The sequence below is a fragment of the Centruroides sculpturatus genome, unplaced genomic scaffold (assembly GCF_000671375.1).
Source record: "Centruroides sculpturatus isolate CEXI.00-Female unplaced genomic scaffold, Cexi_2.0 scaffold466, whole genome shotgun sequence".
Lineage (NCBI taxonomy): Eukaryota > Metazoa > Arthropoda > Arachnida > Scorpiones > Buthidae > Centruroides > Centruroides sculpturatus.
In genome coordinates, this window is record NW_019384737.1 from 317,356 (window position 1) to 339,536 (window position 22,181).

General features: G+C 35.0%; 1 protein-coding gene across 2 annotated transcripts in view; it reads left to right on the top strand.

Annotated features, from left to right (window-relative positions):
* The window catches only part of LOC111628291 (serine/threonine-protein kinase SMU1-like), a 29,606-nt gene that overhangs the window by 2,851 nt on the left and 4,574 nt on the right, over positions 1 to 22,181 (top strand). The window contains exons 3-7 of one of the 2 annotated variants that reach the window (XM_023372047.1): positions 6,809 to 6,987; positions 14,243 to 14,365; positions 15,784 to 15,886; positions 19,191 to 19,279; positions 19,867 to 20,128. In XM_023372047.1, the coding sequence (XP_023227815.1) occupies positions 6,809 to 6,987; positions 14,243 to 14,365; positions 15,784 to 15,886; positions 19,191 to 19,279; positions 19,867 to 20,128 (756 nt within the window). The remainder of the gene's footprint in view (positions 1 to 6,808; positions 6,988 to 14,242; positions 14,366 to 15,783; positions 15,887 to 19,190; positions 19,280 to 19,866; positions 20,129 to 22,181) is intronic. The other variant, XM_023372048.1, reaches the window with a different exon arrangement.

Genomic DNA, 22,181 nt, shown 5'->3' on the forward strand with positions numbered 1-22,181 from the left:
CAACAATAGAACTTTAGAGAAGCCATCGAGAGAGTCGTGCGAAAAGACATAAAGGAAAGACGAGAGACAACGTTCCTTGGAAAGGTCCACGTGGTATTCCACCCAAGGTTTCGAACTCAAAATCCCGGGTATTTCCATCTCCCTCTTATACTTTATATTTTTCTACTCCCTTCTTCCCCTTTTTAGTCGTAAGTAGTGTAAGAATTAGTTATAAGTTTTGCCTCGCGTATAGTCATAACTCTCAATTAATCCGCTGTTTGTTAGATCGAGTTTAACGTCTGTACGTACGGATAATTGTATTGTTGGGATCTGAAGATAAACGAACCTGTTCGAAGCGACAATAAATATCATTGTGTTAAAAAGATATCTAACGTGTATTTATTTTGTACATCTCCGCTCGCGGGACATTGTACTCGTCGCAACGAAACACCACAAGGCTATCATGAGCAATTTGGGTTTATTTTAACCTCATAATTTATTATAGCTAATTCATATTAGGACATTATTTTTCATCTGTCATCTATGTTGGTTGGCTCCTATTACAATTCAACCTTAATCTTGAGTTATAAAAGTAGCACACAAATATATTGAGANTCCGCTCGCGGGACATTGTACTCGTCGCAACGAAACACCACAATGGCGTCCGCGACAGGATCCCAACTGTAAAAGGCTGTACGGGTCGTCGTTTTGTATAGTGTGCTAATTCGTAAAGTGTACCAGTGTGTAATTTGTGTACCCCGGTGGAGTCTCCTCTGTTTTTTGTGTTTAGATAATTTATTGGTAATGGCTACTAATAATGTAGTGGGTAGTTCTGCAAACTCGGGAGAGAATATTCATCCCAACCAACCACTTGTCGTGACGGGCTTTCTTGGGATGATTCCCACGTTCTCCGGATCCCAAAATGATAGTGTGAATATTAACCAATTCTTTCAGACAATAGAAACCATAGCGTGGCTCGCAAATTGGGATGACGAGGTTAAGATGGCTGTGCTGCAGGCAAGGCTAAAAGGAGAACCTCTAACGACCTTTCTTTGTTTGTTAGAGCAATATCCTGGGTCATATTGTGAGATAAAGAGGGATCTAATAAAATGCTTTGATAAGAGAGGGGTTAGAGATAGGGATATCATAGATCAATTGTTAACCCTGAAGCAAGGGGGGGATGAATCAGTGACAGACTTTTCGATCCGCACTAGAACTTTGCTCGCCCGTGCTACGAAGGATAACGACAAAATTAACCTAATGCGGGATGACATGATCCTTGATCGGTTTATCAAAGGGCTGAAGGGGAATACAAGGGTGAATGTGATGAGAAGGGCCCCGAAGACGTTGGACGAGGCTTTTGGTGTTGCTGAGGCGGAGGAATTGATCGAAATCGAATGCAGTGGCCGATTCGATCGGAGGGTGGTCAACGCAGCGATTGAGGAGAATGTAGAGGTCATGGTCGGGGAGCGTGAGGTCAGGAGGGCAGAGAAGGAAAAAGGTGACGAGAAAATAGTAGAATTAGAAAGAAGGATCGAGACCTTGACTAAGGCAATGGACAAGTTATTAGAAGAGAAGGAACAAGAACCGAAAGGGGACAGTAAGAGATGCTATGCTTGCGGGGAGATGGGACACTTCGCTAGAAGGTGCCCAAAGCGGACAAATGTTCGTTTAAACTGAGTAAGGAGCGTATTAAGGGCCAGCATAACGCTCCTCATGTGTCAGTCAGTCTGGCCAACGAGATAACAATATCGAGGAAGGGTCTTCCGTTTGTCAAAGCCGAGATGGAAGGCATTAAGTTTTCATTCTTGATCGATACGGGCGCTGAAAAATCAATAATAGATTTAAGGTCCATAAATAGAATCCCGAGGGAAATGGTAATTAAAGCCATACCGGAAGATGAGAGTGTTGGTATAAGAGGAATCAACGGAAGTATCACTAAATGTGAGAAGAGCCTAAGGATAGGATTCAGATATAAAGGTCAGATAGGGGAAGTATCGGTTGCATGCATGCGACTCCCTGATCACATGGGATATGACGGCATACTGGGGATGGACGTTGTAAACAGATTGCCTGAGATTATTGAAGGGGTTAGCACATCGGTAAAACGAAGTTCAGCTCACGGGACCCAATATATATACCATCACGATGAATGTTTGGATGTAGCCCCCATCGAGGTTAAGGGTTTAGATAGCTTAAGTTCGGAAGAGAAGGAGCTCGTTTATAAAATCTTTAGGAAATACCCCGGATGCTTCGCGAGTTCGGTTGAAGATCTAACGGGAATGACGGGCGAGCTACATAGTCCAATCGTGGACCAAACTAAGCCCGTAAGTACTCGCCAATACCGAATCCCTGAGTGCTACCTACCCAGACTAAAAGAATTAACTAAATCTTACCTAAGAGCAGGTATTATAGAAGAAAGCTCCTCGGCATGGAACTCGCCGATTCATATTGTTGAAAAGCAGAGTGGGGAAATCCGCATGACTCTAGATCTAAGACGCATTAATGACCTAACCGCCCCCCAAGAATTCCCTATATCCCGTATAGATGAAATTTTGAGTAAGTTTCACGGGAGCAAGTATTTCTCGGTCTTGGACCTGAAGTCCGGTTACTTTCAAATAGCATTAGACCCCTCTGTGAGACATGTTTACGCGTTCTCAACCCCATGGGGAAAGTTTCAGATGTGTCGCCTCCCACAAGGGGCCAAGAACAGCGGCCGTTTTTTTCAGGCTGTGATGTCCAGAGTGTTAGCCCGGTTCGTAGGAATTAATTGCTATATATTCCAGGATGACATTGTTTTATTTTCTAAGTCATTGAGCGATCATATAACCTTACTAGACGAAGTTATAGGTATTCTGCACAGCAAGAACCTCAAACTACACCCCACGAAAAGTCGTTTTATTTGTGGTGAAGTCAAATATCTCGGTCACGTTATTAACAAAAAGGGAGTACTTCCCGATGATGATAACGTGAAGGCCATTCGTGAAGTAAAGCAGCCAGCTGATATAAAAGGGGTGCGGAGCTTTTTAGGTATGGTTGGTTATTTTAGGAGTTTTATACCTAGGTTTTCCGACCTTGCACTGCCCCTCACTAATTTAACCAGGAAGAACAAGAGATTTGCATGGGACGCGGCATGCAGAGATAGCTTTGAAGAATTCAAAAACATACTGTCTAGACCCCCTTTACTACGCCATCCCGATTTTAGCTCCCCTTTTCACCTGTATACGGACGCGTCGGAAAAATGCGCTGGTGCAATGTTGGGTCAACTGAAGGATGAGGGTCTTTGCCCAGTGGGGTATTTCAGCCGACGGTTTAGTAGAGCAGAGGAAAATTATTCGACAGTCGAAAAAGAATGCTTGGCGATGGTGCTGTCATTGCGACATTTTAAGCCGCTAGTTTTGGGTCACCCCATTGAATTGCATACCGATCATAAACCGTTAATTTTTATAAAGAATATGAAAAATCATAACAAGAGACTTATGAGGTGGTCAACAGAGTTAGCCGATTATAATATAAGGATAACACACGTGAAGGGTCGGCATAATGATGTTGCAGACACGTTATCGCGCATGAGTCGCGATCAAAAGGAATGTAATGATAAGCTGTGCTGTACTATAATAGAGAATAGAAAACTTTGGGAGAAAATAGTCGAATCTCAATCTAAGGACGAATTCTTTAGGCGTATGCGTAATAATCGGGAGTTGCAGCGACAGCGACCATGCGAGATAATCGGGGGTATTCAACCCGAATTCACACTGGAGGATGATGTGTTAATGCATGTGAAACCGGGAAGGATGGGACTCGGGAATAGAATACGCGTTTGCGTGGGAGAGGAAGCGGCGGATCATGTAATTTGGTCGATCCACAGTTCCCCAATGTCAGGTCATCTTGGTGCTGAAAAGACATACGACTTGGTTGATAAATATTATTATATCAGAGACATAAAAGGTCGTATTAAGCGAATAATCAAGGGCTGCGAAACGTGTCAAAAGCACAATCTGCATAGGGGGCGAGCCCCATTCCAGGAGACGGAAACTGCGGAATTCCCATTTCAAAAGGTCGCAATCGATATCATCGGCCCACTCCCAATATCTAAAAAAGGTAACAAGTATATCTTCACGATCATTGACCTCTTTACACGTTATGCCGAGGCAATCCCCATCCCCAATCAATCAGCCCAAGTCATAGCTGAAGCCATATTTGAAAAATTTATATGCCGTTATGGGTGTCCCGATGTAATCGTATCTGATCGGGGGGCAAATTTTACATCGAGTATTTTCAAAGAGGTATGTGATGCACTTTCAATAAAGCGAAACATAACTACTGCATACCGCCCATGCTCCAACTCTGTGTGTGAGCGATTTAATAAAACCATATGCGGAATCATCGCACGCATATCAAGAGGGGGTGAACATGATTGGGATGAGTTTGTCAATCAAGCACTCTTTGCTTATAATAACTCCACCCACTCTGCGACGAACGAGTCCCCGGCGTTCTTACTTTACGGTCTCGATCCACGTTTCCCTAGTGCATTTCCGGGCGAGTTCCCGATTTACGATGACGACAGGAATCAGGGTTGGATGTTTGTAAAAAAATTAAATGTGATAAGGGATGCGGCATATAAGTTAGGAAGGCAGCGTAATAAACAAAATAGGGAAAGGATAAATAAGGATAGAAAGCGCGAGACATGGGAGGAAGGCCAGAGGGTCTGGCTTTTGCGTAAAGGAAAGAGAAAAGGTATAGGAAAATTCTCACCTAAATATTTGGGACCTTATAGGATAACCCGTGTTTTTGGGCCCGTCACGGTGGAATTGGTGGGCAACAGGAAGGGAGACAAATTAATCGTGCATACAGATCGTATCAAAAAATGCTACTCCCCGATTTATAAGGAACATAGAAGACGTGTTCGGCAACCCCTCCAGAAAGAAGACACAGATAATGAATTAGACGGTGTGGAGGATGAAGAAGGGGATGATCATATAAGGATGTGGACCCACCTAAGAAATGCAGTACCTGATTCGTCTGCAACCCAAATAAGAAGAGACGAGGACAATGAAGCAAAAAAAAATAATATAACCGGGGATAACGTCGAAACACAATCCCGATATAATTTGCGGAGGAAGCGGATAAACTACCATAAGTTACATCATGGTGTTTAACTCTAAAGGAGGGGGCATATGTGGCCGTCAGCCATAATATTGTATAAAATATATTAATTTTAGTTAGTCCTAAGTTTCTTTGTTCCTTTATTTCTTACTTTTCTAGAAACTTCCCTTTCAACCTTTTTCCCTTGGGTGGGATTAACAATCCCAAGAATTGGGAGTGAAACAAAGGGTGAAGTGGAACCCTAAGGCAAAAAAGAATAAAGGAAGGACAGTCTCGGTCAAGCTCTCGAGTAGACCTGACGAGAGAAGGTAGTGCTCTGGATCGCTTGTAGGACGATCGGAGACTATGAGGCTGAGAGGAGAGATCTGATTTCGAAGTTCGCAGAATAAGGACGGAGAAGTGGCATAGCTCCAGATTGAGTGTAAAACAATTGGAAGCTACGAGGAGCCAGCGAATCGATAGCAAGAAACTCCAACAATAGAACTTTAGAGAAGCCATCGAGAGAGTCGTGCGAAAAGACATAAAGGAAAGACGAGAGACAACGTTCCTTGGAAAGGTCCACGTGGTATTCCACCCAAGGTTTCGAACTCAAAATCCCGGGTATTTCCATCTCCCTCTTATACTTTATATTTTTCTACTCCCTTCTTCCCCTTTTTAGTCGTAAGTAGTGTAAGAATTAGTTATAAGTTTTGCCTCGCGTATAGTCATAACTCTCAATTAATCCGCTGTTTGTTAGATCGAGTTTAACGTCTGTACGTACGGATAATTGTATTGTTGGGATCTGAAGATAAACGAACCTGTTCGAAGCGACAATAAATATCATTGTGTTAAAAAGATATCTAACGTGTATTTATTTTGTACATCTCCGCTCGCGGGACATTGTACTCGTCGCAACGAAACACCACAAGGCTATCATGAGCAATTTGGGTTTATTTTAACCTCATAATTTATTATAGCTAATTCATATTAGGACATTATTTTTCATCTGTCATCTATGTTGGTTGGCTCCTATTACAACTCAACCTTAATCTTGAGTTATAAAAGTAGCACACAAATTTATTGAGAGCATAACCATGGCACAAACTCATTTAGTGAATAGTCTCAATTAACAAGTTTGTACCATGTAATAGCCTTAGCATATTTGTGATACTGTTCAAATAACTGTAGACTGAAAGTGAGATCAGTCATGTAATATACAGGAAAAAATACCATTAAAATGCCAAAAATATTCAAAGTATTTTATCCAGAATAAAAATCCTGACTCCTTCAACATTTTTAATATTTTTATGGTTTTTTTTTTCTAATAATGTATAAATATTTTGAGTCATTTGATTCAAAGGTAATGCCTTGTAATGTGCAATGTACTGGTAACAGTTGTTTTCTAATGCTTTGTTTTTGCAAAATCAGTTAACACATAAAAATAAAATGCAGCAATGAAAGATATGTATATTTTTTCAATAATTTAACAGTTTTATAAAAAAAATGTACTGTATCATATTATTATATATCTATTTGCTTTAATATATTTTATCAGATAAATAAAATAATAACTTTCAGCTAATTCCAAGTCATGATATGCAAATTTATATGAGAATTTTATAAAATTCAGAAAAGAAAAAATTTATTTATTAAATTTCAGTATACGATAGAAGAATCTCATATAAAAGTAAATGTTTTTTTCCATAAAAATTTATAATTAACTTGTAAAATTATCTGTTATTAGATAATGTTCAAGAGGAAAAGTTAGAGGATTATACAATAAAAGAGAACGTTCTGTCGGAGAGTCAACAAGAATTAGCGAAAATTTTAGAATCTTACAAATATGGCAAACCATTATCTGAAGTAATAAATCATTACAATAGCTGGAGAAACAAGTATGAAGATTCTTTGGATGAAACTAAGGTTTGTATATTATTTTTAATGTTTTAATTTTTTTTTTTTTATTTGGCTCTTTCTACCCTATGGAACACTAAGAGGTCCTTAGCAAGCAAGCCCATTATGGGTTTGGTCAAGCCCAAAATGGGGCAACCAGTAGTGAAGGGTGGGCCAAACATATCTGGATTGATCCCTAAAAAATTCTTAGGGTTTTTCAGCCCATCTGGATTCGATCCTGGGTTCTCTAGAGCAGTAGGATGCACCTTAGTTGCTCAGCGTATTGATAATGTCTTTCAAAAGTAAAAAGTTTAAAGCAAAATTTATAATTGTTTTTGTTTATTGATTAAAATATAATTATGTTCAATAAGGGGATGTGCATAAATTATGTATCGCAGATGTGAATGGGTGGGTATGCAGGTAATCATTACAATGTGTTACAAGGAGATGGAGGTGTTTACAGAAGCATTACATAAGGCTAGAGTCTTTAAATTGAGTGATGTTATTTGTTAAATATGTAGCGATACTAGTAGTTTTTTTCACCAAATGGCAACAACTCAGATAAGGCTATAATTTTCATTGTAATTTTCCAAAAGAAAAATAGTGTTACATAGCAAACCATACTGTTTGTCACTTCTTTGTATGTTATACATATAGCTAATAAAATAATGTAATGTTTACTACCCCTGTGCTATGCTTTATTTTTTAGTACAGGTAAGGGGTTTTTTTTTACTCTTTTCGCCCTGTGGGCACTAAGAGGGCCTCTTTTTGCAAGCCCATTATGGGTTCGGCCAGGCTCACAATGGGGCTGCCGGGTGGTGAGGGATGGGGACCGACATATCCGAACGGACCACTCCCCAAAAAATTCCTGGGGATTTTTCGACCCGTTCGGATTTAAGCCCGGGTCTCCCCGAGCGGTAGGCTGCCACCTTGACCGCTTGGCCATCCGGCCACAGGTAAGGAGTTGATTGATGATATGCATTATGTAATTTTTGGGGGTGGGTATGTATGACAGTGTTAAGGAGCATTACAGAAGGTGGGATGGTAGTTGAAAATATAAAAATAGTGTTACATAATTGATGGGTGATCCTAAATAACATTATAACTATAATTCCAATGGTAAGATATTGTATTTAATTTCCATAAAGTTTAAACAACATTTCAATTATTTATTTATAAATTTGTTTATACAAAAACTAAATAAATTCATCATAAATGGTAATGTTTGTAGAATTTTTTTTTCTCATAATTCATAATTCTGTAAATTGTTATAATTAATGTATAGTAACTTCCTTAATGAAATGAAGGATTTATCTGAAAGTGAATAGGATCAAATCTTATTTACCCTAATTAAAATTTTCTAAATTAATATATAAACTGAACTGAAAAGTGTTATATATGAAGTATATTTTGTATAATAAATCAATTTTAATTCCATATTTAAAAGACTTAATTTGCTTTTGCATGGACTCTTGATTATTATTTCTACATTTTATACTAAGTTTTTATTTTGCTATAGTTTTATTAAATATCAAACTGTTCACATTCAATGGTAATATTAACTTGCTCCACTTTTTTTTGCAATACGAGTTCTCATTACAAGACACAACTGTAAAGTCAAATAATACTGAATTTTGAAATCTGATGCCAATGCCATGTCACATTGATGGCTGATCAGATTTCAGCCATAAATTGCAATGATAAATTCTTAACTCCAGAATGGCTAATGATCTTTACTCCATACTGGAGTTGGATAATAAATTGGTCTTTGTTTGAGAATTAATATATTTAAATTTGAATAATTTAATTACATTCAAAGTATGCCAATAGCACTCTTATATTGAATCCATTTTTTAAATTTATGTATTCCTCGTAATTACAATAGAATAACTTCTGAATTAAATATCTTTTTTTAATTAAATTATTTTTAATTTCAGGTATAATTAATGATTAATTTTGAATTTGAGTACATGATTTAGTTATAATTTATGATTTGTAGATAATTTATAATAGTTATATTTTCCAAGTATGAAATGTTAACAAATATGAGTTTATTCAAGATATAAACTTCTGTGATATTGAATATCATGAAATTATAATTTTGCAGTTTCTTTTTCATAAATATTTCTCAATTACATAACTTAATGAAAATGCATTTTCTGTATTATCACTAGATTCAAAATCAAATTATAAATCAAATGTGTTTGAGTAGTTTTAAATTACATTACGTATTTTTAAGTTTTATCTTAAGGTAGCTCCACACATTCTGTATTCACTGAAATGCTGAACAAATCTTTGATCAATACCAAGTAGTATGGATGATTTACTGTGAGTTCATTCAACAAATATTTATTATTTGGCATTTCTCATTTCTGGAGTATATTATGCCAAATCAAAGGGAATGAATGTCAATGTTGGAATATCAATCAAAGGAAATGAAACTCAGTGTTGACCATCATTGGGCAGATTTGTTTGCTCAGCATTTAGCAAATACCAAATCTGAGGAGCTTCCTTTACTTTCTCTTTGTCTTAATTTTGCCATGTCTGTTCATTAGCTGTGAATGTTCAAGCACCAATGCATAAAGTGACAGAAATTATGATAATGAAATCAACAATGAACTGGAAGTCATGTTATCAGTCATTTCTAGTTTAACGACTAGGTATCATAGAAAATTGCAGGAACACGAGTTTGTTGCTACAAAAAGAATAAACAAGAAATAACCAAATAATTTTTCCTTCTTTTTAACAGTTGCCTATATTATTATTTGTTTTTAATGCACTGCTTGTGTTAGTCAAGATGACAAGATGATTTGATATCTATCCAAATTAAAACATGCAGACTGGGTATTGGAATATTGCCTAGGGCAGACTGATACTAGAATCATTGGTTAACATCAAAAGAGATGATTAATGGAACTAGTTGTCATTGCTGATTTCTTAATTTTCTACCATGTGTACTTGCCTAAAATGTTATCTAGTTAATTTTGAAGATGATTAGTTGAACTTGAAAATGCTGAGACTAACTGGAGAACAGTAAAATCTATTGTGTTCAAATGGCAAAATTAAGGTAACAATAAGCACCAACAATCTCTTGACAAACTTGACTAATCTTTATCAATTATCAGTCAAAAGATTCAGTTAAAGTATTTATTTTGTATTTAATGAATTTTCATCAACTTGTCAGCTATATTATTTGCTGTAAAAACATGTATACATACGTGTTATTATTCATTGTATCGACGAAAGCCTTGATGTCCGGTATTTCTTTCCATATGATAATATCGTCAACATATCTCTTATATAAAATGATGTTGTGAAGGTGGTATGGGAGGACCTTAGCTTCGAGTAGTCTAACCACCATCTCGCATAAGTCACCAGAGATCGGACTACCCATAGGAACTCCTCTTCCTTGTGTGTACACGATATCTTTGAATTGGAAAAAGGAATTGTAACACAATAGATAGGCCATCTCAAGAATTTGCTGGTGTACCGTATTATCATTGAGGATAGAGAGTAGTAAATCTCTGATGGCACAAAAGGCAGGCGGAAGTAGGATACGTTGTACAAAGGGATATGGTTGACAAACTACAAGCTAGAGTTAAGTTCTTCGCAAACACTAAACTGGCTAAGAGACTGGAAATGAGAAATGTTATAGTTGATGCGCCTGATACGCCGAAGTTGTTTGCCTTCGCAAAAATCCACAAAGTAGGACAGCAGCTTCACCCTGTTATAGATAAGGCCAGAGCACTGACACAAAAAATAGAGAAGTTCGTCGACAAGCTTATCACGCCGTACCTGGAGGATTATCCGTACATGCTGAGTGACCCTGTGGACCTAATAGATACTCTCAAGAAGATCACCGTACCACCTAAGTTTCTGACAGTATTGGATTTCAAGTCGCTTTTTCCATCAATCCTACTCCCACCAGCCTTTTGCGCCATCAGAGATTTACTACTCTCTATCCTCAACGATAATACGGTACACCAGCAAATTCTTGAGATGGCCCATCTATTGTGTTACAATTCCTTCTTCCAATTCAAAGATATCGTGTACACGCAAGGAAGAGGAGTCCCTATGGTTAGTCCGATCTCTGGTGACTTATGCAAGATGGTTAGACTACTTGAAGCTAAGATCCTCCCACACCACCTTTACAACATCATTTTATATAAGAGATATGTTGATGATAATATCATATTATGGAAAGAAATACCGGACATCAAGGCTTTTGTCGATACAATGAATAATAACACGTATGGATTAACCATAGAAATAGAACAAGTGCACCAGACGAATGTACAGTTCGTAGATATTGACATCAAGGTAGAAGGGTCAGTAATCCACACGGCGGTGTACCGGAAGTTAGGAACAAAAGGCATATACATGTATACATACGAGGAATAAGGAAACAATACTAATGCTTTTTTTTTTATTAATATATCAAAGTGTTGAATATAATGAGTTTTATTTTAAGAAACAGCAGTCATTTTTATATAATTGAAATATTTCTTATTTTGATATGTTTTTCAGTAGGAANGATGCACTTTCAATAAAGCGAAACATAACTACTGCATACCGCCCATGCTCCAACTCTGTGTGTGAGCGATTTAATAAAACCATATGCGGGATCATTGCACGCATATCAAGAGGGGGTGAGCATGATTGGGATGAGTTTGTCAACCAAGCACTCTTTGCTTATAATAACTCCACTCACTCTGCGACGAACGAGTCCCCGGCGTTCTTACTTTATGGTCTCGATCCACGCTTTCCTAGCGCATTTCCGGGCGAGTTCTCGATTTACAATGATGACAGAAATCAGGGTTGGATGTTTATAAAAAAATTAAATATGATAAGAGATGCGGCATATAAATTAGGAAGGCAGCGTAATAAGAGAAATAGGGAAAGGATAAATAAGGATAGAAAGCGCGAGACATGGGAGGAAGGCCAGAGGGTGTGGCTTTTGCGTAAAGGAAAGAGAAAAGGTATAGGAAAATTCTCACCGAAATATTTGGGACCTTACAGGATAACCCGTGTTTTTGGGCCCGTCACGGTGGAGTTGGTGGGCAACAGGAAGGGAGACAAATTAATCGTGCATACTGATCGTATCAAAAAATGCTACTCCCCGATTTTTAAGGAACATAGAAAACGTGTTCGGCAACCCCTCCAGAAAGAAGACGCAGATAATGAATTAGACGGTATGGAGGATGAAGAAGGCGATGATCATATAAGGATGTGGGCTCAACTAAGAAATGCAGCACCTGATTCGTCTGCAACCCAAATAAGAAGAGACGAGGACAATGAAGCGAAAAAAAAGGATGATATAATCGAGGATAACGTCGATACACAATCCCGATATAATTTGCGGAGGAAGCGGATAAACTACCATAAGTTACATCATGGTGTTTAACTCTAAAGGAGGGGGCATATGTGGCCGTCGGCCATAATATTGTATAAAATATATTAATTTTAGTTAGTTTTAAGTTTCTTTGTTCCTTTATTTCTGACTTTTCTAGAACCTTCCTTTCCAACCTTTTCCCTTGGGTGGGATTAACAATCCCAAGAAATGGGAATGGAACAAAGGGTGAAGTGGGACCCTAAGGCAAAAAAGAACAAAGGAAAGAGCAGTCGAGGTGGAACTCTCGAGGAGGACTGACGAGAGAAGGTAGTGCTCTGGATCGCGTGTGAGACGATCGGAGACTACGAAGCTAAAGGAGAAGTCTGGGCTCGAAGTCCGTAGAATAAGGACGGAGAAGTGGTGCAGCGTCAGATTNAATCTCTTGACAAACTTGACTAATCTTTATCAATTATCAGTCAAAAGATTCAGTTAAAGTATTTATTTTGTATTTAATGAATTTTCATCAACTTGTCAGCTATATTATTTGCTGTAAAAACATGTATACATACGTGTTATTATTCATTGTATCGACGAAAGCCTTGATGTCCGGTATTTCTTTCCATATGATAATATCGTCAACATATCTCTTATATAAAATGATGTTGTGAAGGTGGTATGGGAGGACCTTAGCTTCGAGTAGTCTAACCACCATCTCGCATAAGTCACCAGAGATCGGACTACCCATAGGAACTCCTCTTCCTTGTGTGTACACGATATCTTTGAATTGGAAAAAGGAATTGTAACACAATAGATAGGCCATCTCAAGAATTTGCTGGTGTACCGTATTATCATTGAGGATAGAGAGTAGTAAATCTCTGATGGCACAAAAGGCAGGCGGAAGTAGGATACGTTGTACAAAGGGATATGGTTGACAAACTACAAGCTAGAGTTAAGTTCTTCGCAAACACTAAACTGGCTAAGAGACTGGAAATGAGAAATGTTATAGTTGATGCGCCTGATACGCCGAAGTTGTTTGCCTTCGCAAAAATCCACAAAGTAGGACAGCAGCTTCACCCTGTTATAGATAAGGCCAGAGCACTGACACAAAAAATAGAGAAGTTCGTCGACAAGCTTATCACGCCGTACCTGGAGGATTATCCGTACATGCTGAGTGACCCTGTGGACCTAATAGATACTCTCAAGAAGATCACCGTACCACCTAAGTTTCTGACAGTATTGGATTTCAAGTCGCTTTTTCCATCAATCCTACTCCCACCAGCCTTTTGCGCCATCAGAGATTTACTACTCTCTATCCTCAACGATAATACGGTACACCAGCAAATTCTTGAGATGGCCCATCTATTGTATTACAATTCCTTCTTCCAATTCAAAGATATCGTGTACACGCAAGGAAGAGGAGTCCCTATGGTTAGTCCGATCTCTGGTGACTTATGCAAGATGGTTAGACTACTTGAAGCTAAGATCCTCCCACACCACCTTTACAACATCATTTTATATAAGAGATATGTTGATGATGATATCATATTATGGAAAGAAATACCGGACATCAAGGCTTTTGTCGATACAATGAATAATAACACGTATGGATTAACCATAGAAATAGAACAAGTGCACCAGACGAATGTACAGTTCGTAGATATTGACATCAAGGTAGAAGGGTCAGTAATCCACACGGCGGTGTACCGGAAGTTAGGAACAAAAGGCATATACATGTATACATACGAGGAATAAGGAAACAATACTAATGCTTTTTTTTTTATTAATATATCAAAGTGTTGAATATAATGAGTTTTATTTTAAGAAACAGCAGTCATTTTTATATAATTGAAATATTTCTTATTTTGATATGTTTTTCAGTAGGAAGAAGGATTATTGATGATGAATTTTCTTCATTTTAATATTAATAAAATATGAAATAAACTGTTTCTTTAGGAATGTTGGAGAAAATTATATAAGGAATCGCAAAAATCAAAACAGATGAAGAAATCGCGTGGATTTTCTGAATTAAGGCAGTTAATATCTAATGTTTTAGGTAAAAAGGATAGAAAAGTGAAGGTTAGTTTTTATTGGTATTTATTGAGATGTTTATATCATTAGTATTATAAATAATTATATAATATAAGTGTTGTGTAATAAATTATTTTATTATATTATTATAATAACTTGGTGATGAAGAGCTTGGTGTATTTAGATCAAATTACCCATGAAAATTTCTGGATATTCAGCTTTAACTCAAATCTGGGTTCTTCAGAATAGCAGGCTGATATCTTTTCTACTTGACATATCTGACTCTCTATATAATAACAACAACCCAATCTGATGGTTAATGGTACCTTAACCACCATTAGTAATCATACTATTTGTGTGATAGTGGCTTAGCATAATTAATAATTCAGCAGTCCATTTGGCATTAATAATCTTGCTATCTTTTTTGTTGATTCATGGAAGTTTAATAATTTAAATGTTACTTTATATATATATATATATATAAATATATTAATTAATCTCTTAATTCTAAGCCATTTTATTGNTTGAAAGTATTGATTTCATTAAACAAATCAATACCGTCAATGTCTGTTTCGTTACTTGAATCGTCTTTAAGCTTCAGATATAAATCCTAACCAAGTTAAAATATCATTAATTATACTTAGACCCATGTCAGAAGAATTATTAACAAAATAATTGCAATTTGATATGCGATAGAACTATTCGAATGCGTACAAGTACAAATTGAGAAGGAAGCTCTGTGGGGATTGTCTATTTTCGCCAGTCCTGTCAACTTCTGTCATAAAGCACGACTATGAGTACTTGGCTTTCGGGTGCCGCCGGATGGTTCAATCTGCCGACAGACGTTTCGCATTGCATCTTTAAATGCCAATAGAGGCGCTGTTAACGCTATAATATAAATAAGAATATAGTAATTGCGCGCCGGTCGGATTTTTTCTCCATGCGAAGACATTTCTTATGCTATAATTAGGGTGGGTATTAAGACAATGACTTTGAATATTACGTGACCAATAGCTCAATTTGCCGCCCCCCCTGGACGTGCCGCCCGCGTGCGGTGCACGCCCGCTTACGGAGGGCCTGCATTCAAAGAATAGTTAGCATGTGTATTTATACTAATGATTCTACTATCACTTTAATTAGAATAGGAATGGACTAAACAAAGGCTTGAAATTCAAAATTAGAAAATGTACTTATTGGATAATTGATTCAAGCTGCTGATTTTCATAAAACCAACAGCTTAAATTAATTTCCATCTCCACTGACTTTAACAGTTGCCAATAAATTTTAATTGTTTAATTTATGTAATTTTTCAGGAAATGTGTAATAAATTAATGTTTTGTATTTAAGCTGTCAGTCTTTGCCTACAATTTTTACCATTTCATTCTATAGCATTTGAATACATTTCATAATTATTTTAATACTGACGTTAATAACTTAAATACCAATTGATATTTAAATTTTAATAGGCTGCAGATTCTTATGCAAGACCGGGGAGAAGTGAAAAATCTGAAGACGACATCTTACGTCCTGTTAGTACTTTAAGTACAATATCTTCAGTTAGCAGTTCCAGTAAGTGTAGTATTTTTTAAAATGTTTATTAAATTTATTATTGAATTATTGGTATTTGATTTAACAGAAGCATGATAGTCATTTGTATCGGACGAGTTATTATTTTATGTAATTGATGCTAATGAAATCAATCATAAGTGGTCTAAATACACTGCTTATATTTATATGTTACCTGTTTAAATTAAATAATAAATAATATAGCTCTGTATTCTTTATTCCCATTCAGTGTAATATTTATATAAATTTATTCCATATAAGAAATTATATAAGCAAACAATATCATTTATAGATTGCGAATACTGTAATTTAAAATAGCAATTAGTATTGTATAACTGTGAGGGGTGACTTCTTTTAAATATTTGAATCACTCAATTAGTGTGATTGAGATGACAAATAATGATCTCATTTTTTTATTTGCTACTCACCACCAAGATTTAAGTGAGAAATGAGAAAGAAAAATGAAGGATTGAGACTAGACGTGGATTGGAATGATATAATCAACCAATAGAAATGTATTAGTCATAGTAATAGAAAAAATGAACTAGTAATGTGTACACAGTGAAAGTAATTCATATACTCATATACTACTAGTTCACATTGGTAATTTATTACTAATGTAGTTGTTATATAGCTTGATGGCATACAGCAGTGGTTGGCTTTATTACAATGTAGTTTACATGTTTTGGGACTTGCTAATTTTGATAACAATAAATAGCTGATAATAATATCTGATTACAATAAGCAGATTTTACTGTATAAACTTGAAAAATATTTTAATAAATTGGCATTAATCTTGAACTTATGTGTTTATATTTTATTATACATTCAAATAGGGGCGCCGCTAGCTGTTTGATCGCCCGTGTGCAATACCGATTATGCTGCCCCCTGTTTAACTACGACTACCTACGCTGAGCTTGCCAGAAAGGCTCTTTAGAATTGTCTCATAAGGGTGTGAAAAAAGAAAAGAAATACTTTACAAAGAAAAACTATTTATTATTACTAAGTTATTTTTGTTTACTTAAGTGTAAAACCATATAAATATTTATCTACAGAAATTGAACTCTTCTTGCCTTTATGTTTGCGAAATCTGCTATCAGTTTTCTTGTATCCAAGCTGTCTAAGATTTCATGTTCAATTGTAACTATAGCAAATTACTTAGTCTTTGCTGGTGCATTGTTGATCTTAAATAGTTTTTATAATTTTTAACTTTGAAAAGGACCTTTCACCAAATGCAACTGAAACCGGAAATGTAAGTTAGTGCTATTCCTGTGTTCGGAAATGTTGAAATTAAATCATTAGTAAAAAGTTATTGTAATAGGGTTTGTAGATCATTAGACTGAATTTCTGGAAATTGCAATTTGAAAGTATTGATTTCATTAAACAAATCAATACCGTCAATGTCTGTTTCGTTACTTGAATCGTCTTTAAGCTTCAGATATAAATCCTAACCAAGTTAAAATATCATTAATTATACTTAGACCCATGTCAGAAGAATTATTAACAAAATAATTGCAATTTGATATGCGATAGAACTATTCGAATGCGTACAAGTACAAATTGAGAAGGAAGCTCTGTGGGGATTGTCTATTTTCGCCAGTCCTGTCAACTTCTGTCATAAAGCACGACTATGAGTACTTGGCTTTCGGGTGCCGCCGGATGGTTCAATCTGCCGACAGACGTTTCGCATTGCATCTTTAAATGCCAATAGAGGCGCTGTTAACGCTATAATATAAATAAGAATATAGTAATTGCGCGCCGGTCGGATTTTTTCTCCATGCGAAGACATTTCTTATGCTATAATTAGGGTGGGTATTAAGACAATGACTTTGAATATTACGTGACCAATAGCTCAATTTGCCGCCCCCCTGGACGTGCCGCCCGCGTGCGGTGCACGCCCGCTTACGGAGGGCCTGCATTCAAAGAATAGTTAGCATGTGTATTTATACTAATGATTCTACTATCACTTTAATTAGAATAGGAATGGACTAAACAAAGGCTTGAAATTCAAAATTAGAAAATGTACTTATTGGATAATTGATTCAAGCTGCTGATTTTCATAAAACCAACAGCTTAAATTAATTTCCATCTCCACTGACTTTAACAGTTGCCAATAAATTTTAATTGTTTAATTTATGTAATTTTTCAGGAAATGTGTAATAAATTAATGTTTTGTATTTAAGCTGTCAGTCTTTGCCTACAATTTTTACCATTTCATTCTATAGCATTTGAATACATTTCATAATTATTTTAATACTGACGTTAATAACTTAAATACCAATTGATATTTAAATTTATAATAGGCTGCAGATTCTTATGCAAGACCGGGGAGAAGTGAAAAATCTGAAGACGACATCTTACGTCCTGTTAGTACTTTAAGTACAATATCTTCAGTTAGCAGTTCCAGTAAGTGTAGTATTTTTTAAAATGTTTATTAAATTTATTATTGAATTATTGGTATTTGATTTAACAGAAGCATGATAGTCATTTGAAAGTAATTGTAAATCATATTTTTTGAAAATTATATTGAGTAAAATATAAATTTAATCTAATAGAATGATTTTTATAATTAAAATAAATCCACAAAAAATCGTTTTATTGAAATCACCAGCATAACAACTTTTGTTTCTTAATGTATTTGAGTCTGTATTCAAGTATTTAAGTCCATATACGAGGGAACAGATTAGAAAATAATTTTTAATTTATTTTTAAAAATTTAGAAAAAACTTTTATTGGTCGTATTTTTTGAGACTGGGATGGGGGGAAAGTGAAGGTGTCCTCACCCCAACCATATTTGATAGTTCAGTGCATTTACACGCACGTACACCAACGTACCGTGATTAAACTTGGTTATGTTTATCAGATTTTGGGGGTAGGGAGAATGTTGGGAGTTGAGCCACCTTCCTAAAACATTATTAAAATGCATTGTTGTCAGACTTAGGTGTCCTCAAAGTTTGTCTTCTTTCTTAATTAAAGAGGGTGAAATTTGATCTGTAACATTATACAAAGAAAGTTAAATAAGATAATTTAGTAAAAAGACAATTATTATAACATTAAATGAAAGATTTTAGAATTTTGAATCAAGGCACAGCAGTTTCAATGTTGTGTTCTAAGAATTAATGTTTGGTAATCTGTTCCTCAGAAAATGGACTTAAGTACCTTTGAAATATTTAGGAAATTGTTATCATATTTTGTAATTCAAAAAGAATAGGGTTTTTTTTATGACTTTCTAAAAAGTTGGGGTATTTTTTTAATTTTATAATTAAAATACTTTTTAATATGATAATATTTTTGATTTTATAATTAGGTTCCTCCTCGAGTGATAGATTTAGTCTAGGAAGCACTTATGACAGTGGAAATCATTCGGACTCCTGTGAAGAAGTAAATCGTTCAAAGGTAATAAAGTAATAAAAGATGTAAACTTGGAGATTTTTCTTGAAAATTCAATTTTGATGTTGTGTAGATGTTTTTAAATGAAAGTGTAACTATTATAATAAACAAATCCATTTACTTCTAACAATTTTTTAATTATTTTCATTATTTTTTTTACTATTATTAATGAAAAGTTATCAAATAATTTTTGAATTTTTTATGAATAATCTTATCAGTAAGTNTCAGGTTCGACTGTATATATTTATAGAAAATTCTATATTTATGTATCGTACACAAATATATTTCGTAGAAAAATTTTGTGTTGTAAATCTTATTGTTTGAATGACAAAATACTAATTGTTAAAGAATTATATTTACATTTTAGCATGTTGTCATGTTAAGTCTAAAGGTTCTCAATGTTGTCATGTCTATATACCATTGCATGCAATAGTACATAATGAATGGAAGAATAGTGATATTTATAATAAGAATATGAGAATTTAATAATTTTGTTGAAGAAAATTAAATTTCATTATGATTTTTAAATGATGAAATTTCAAATTACAAAAATAACTCAATAATTTATTTAGAACTTGTTATCTATCATTTAGGATTCTATGTTAGGAAAAGATTTACAAAATAGTGGTGTATGTAATAAATCACTGTCCGAAAGGCCTCCAGCTCCTCCTCCCCGACCGTCCATCTCTCTCCCGATTGCTAGAAAGAAACCGAATTTGAAGCATACGTACTATGTTTTCCCTCCAGTGCCTACAAGGGATAAAATGGAATCAGTTTCACCTGATTACGTTCAACCAGATATGGACTGTTATCTTCCTGCCAGTAAAATTGATGCTACCATAAATAAAATATCAGGTAAAATTTTAACTATTATCATTATAATATTTATAGAAACTGGAATATCGGTAGTATAGTTCTTAGAAAATAATTGATCATTCTTAAGTAGAGAAAATTATTTTAGAACATTTTATTGTGCAGTCTTTGGCTATACTGAAAAAATTTAATAGGTCATCTAAATAAAGGCCCCATAGCAAGCTATGTCCTAATGGCATAAATACAGGTTTGTGTGGGAAGTGCTAACTGACCAGCACTTGCAGCTTTTTCCTGATTGAGTCCTATGTTCCCTAAATTTCATCACATTGCATGCCTCACACATGTTCTGTACAGAATATGTGAATCTATACAAATAGAATACAGCAAGGCAAACAATGAAAAAAAATCCTATTAACAGTCCCTAGCTACATCGTTGTATGTCAAGAAACAACTTCACTTCCTCTTTTTCCTTTTATACTCATTATAAGATAGGGAACATGGACTAACTGTGCTGTGTAACAAGATGAAGGATTACTCAATGCTCTTGAAGCTATGTTAAAGGGAAAAAGAACTAATGGAAGATCCAGATCTGAAAAGGGAAATGTATGAAGTTCATACTTTTAAATTTTTATTCTGGATAGTGGCATAGCAAACCTATAATAAAAAGGTTTAACAAAACAAAAACAATGGGTTTCTGTAACAGAAACTAGACATAATCACAAAGGAACCTATTTCTGGGTACTTTAATGTAAAATTTTGATGGCAAAACTTTACTCATCATGCAGTTTTACTGTAAATAAATAAATGTGCTAAAAGTTAACACATTTATGCATGTATAAGCTGCACCCCATTTCTGAAACAGTTATGTGGAAAAAAAATAAAAATCTCAAAATTCCATTAAGGAATGGGAGTAGAGATGCAGATATACAGAAATATGGTAACATTGCAAATTCCAAAGGAATAAAGTGATGGTTAATGCTTATTGTTAAGTACCTGCTCAGTGCATGTTAAACATGGGTCGAGTGAGAGTGAGTTACACAGTGAAGTTTAAATTGCAAGTGGTGCATTATGCAGAAGAAAATGGAGTTGAGAAGCAGGAAGAAAGTTTTATGTAGACGAAAAAAACTGTGCAGCGATGGATTCAAACAAAGGACACTCTTGAGAAAACATTACAAAATTGGCCATCGTTTTGCAGAAAGATAGCAAAATATCCTAAGCTGGAAGTAAATCTGTTGAGATATATCCATGAAATTTGGGCAAATGAATTTTTTGTGTCTGTTGAAATGATTCAGTTTGAAAGAATTGCCCAAAATATGAAAATTCCTGAAAATGAACATAAAGGTAGTTACGATTGGGCAAGACATTTCGAGGCATGACATGAGTTCATGATTCAGCATCAAATTTCAATGATGCAGTGGCTTCCTGACACCTACCTAATTTAAAATAGCTTTAAAATTATTCATTATCTCAAGTATAGGCCACACCATAATTTTGGTAAAAAAAAATATAGGATAAAAAAGTTCAGCCTATACACACATAAATATGGTATTACTTTAATTTCATCCTCATTTTCCCTATGTTATGAAATTGTACACCTGTTTAAAAAGATGTTAAAAATATTTAAAATCTTTAAAATGTTGAATCTAAAAATAAAATATCTCTGAATCCACTGGATGAGACCAGTTAGAGAAATGCATTTGGAATATTTGAAAAAAGTTAAAATAAAGGTCTAGTATACATTGTTATTCGGTTTGTTTGCCTTGAAAAATTACTCGAAATCGGATATAAAGTGTATAATTTTAGTCATTAACGGTCTAGAGATATTTTATTTTTAGATTTAACATTTTAAATAAGTTTAATACCAATCCCATTGCTTTTATTTTTGAAAGATTTTTCCCTTAAAAATCCTAAGTTAAGTAGTAATGTTGTATTGTCTAGCATGAATGGTATCATCTAGCTGATTAAATATATAAGCTTTCTATAAAGAATTTGATTGTTAAAATATATAAAAATATATTTTGATATATTAATAATTTCCTTCATTAATCTGACTATTATACTATAATTCCAACTTATATGAAATCACTGTTTATTG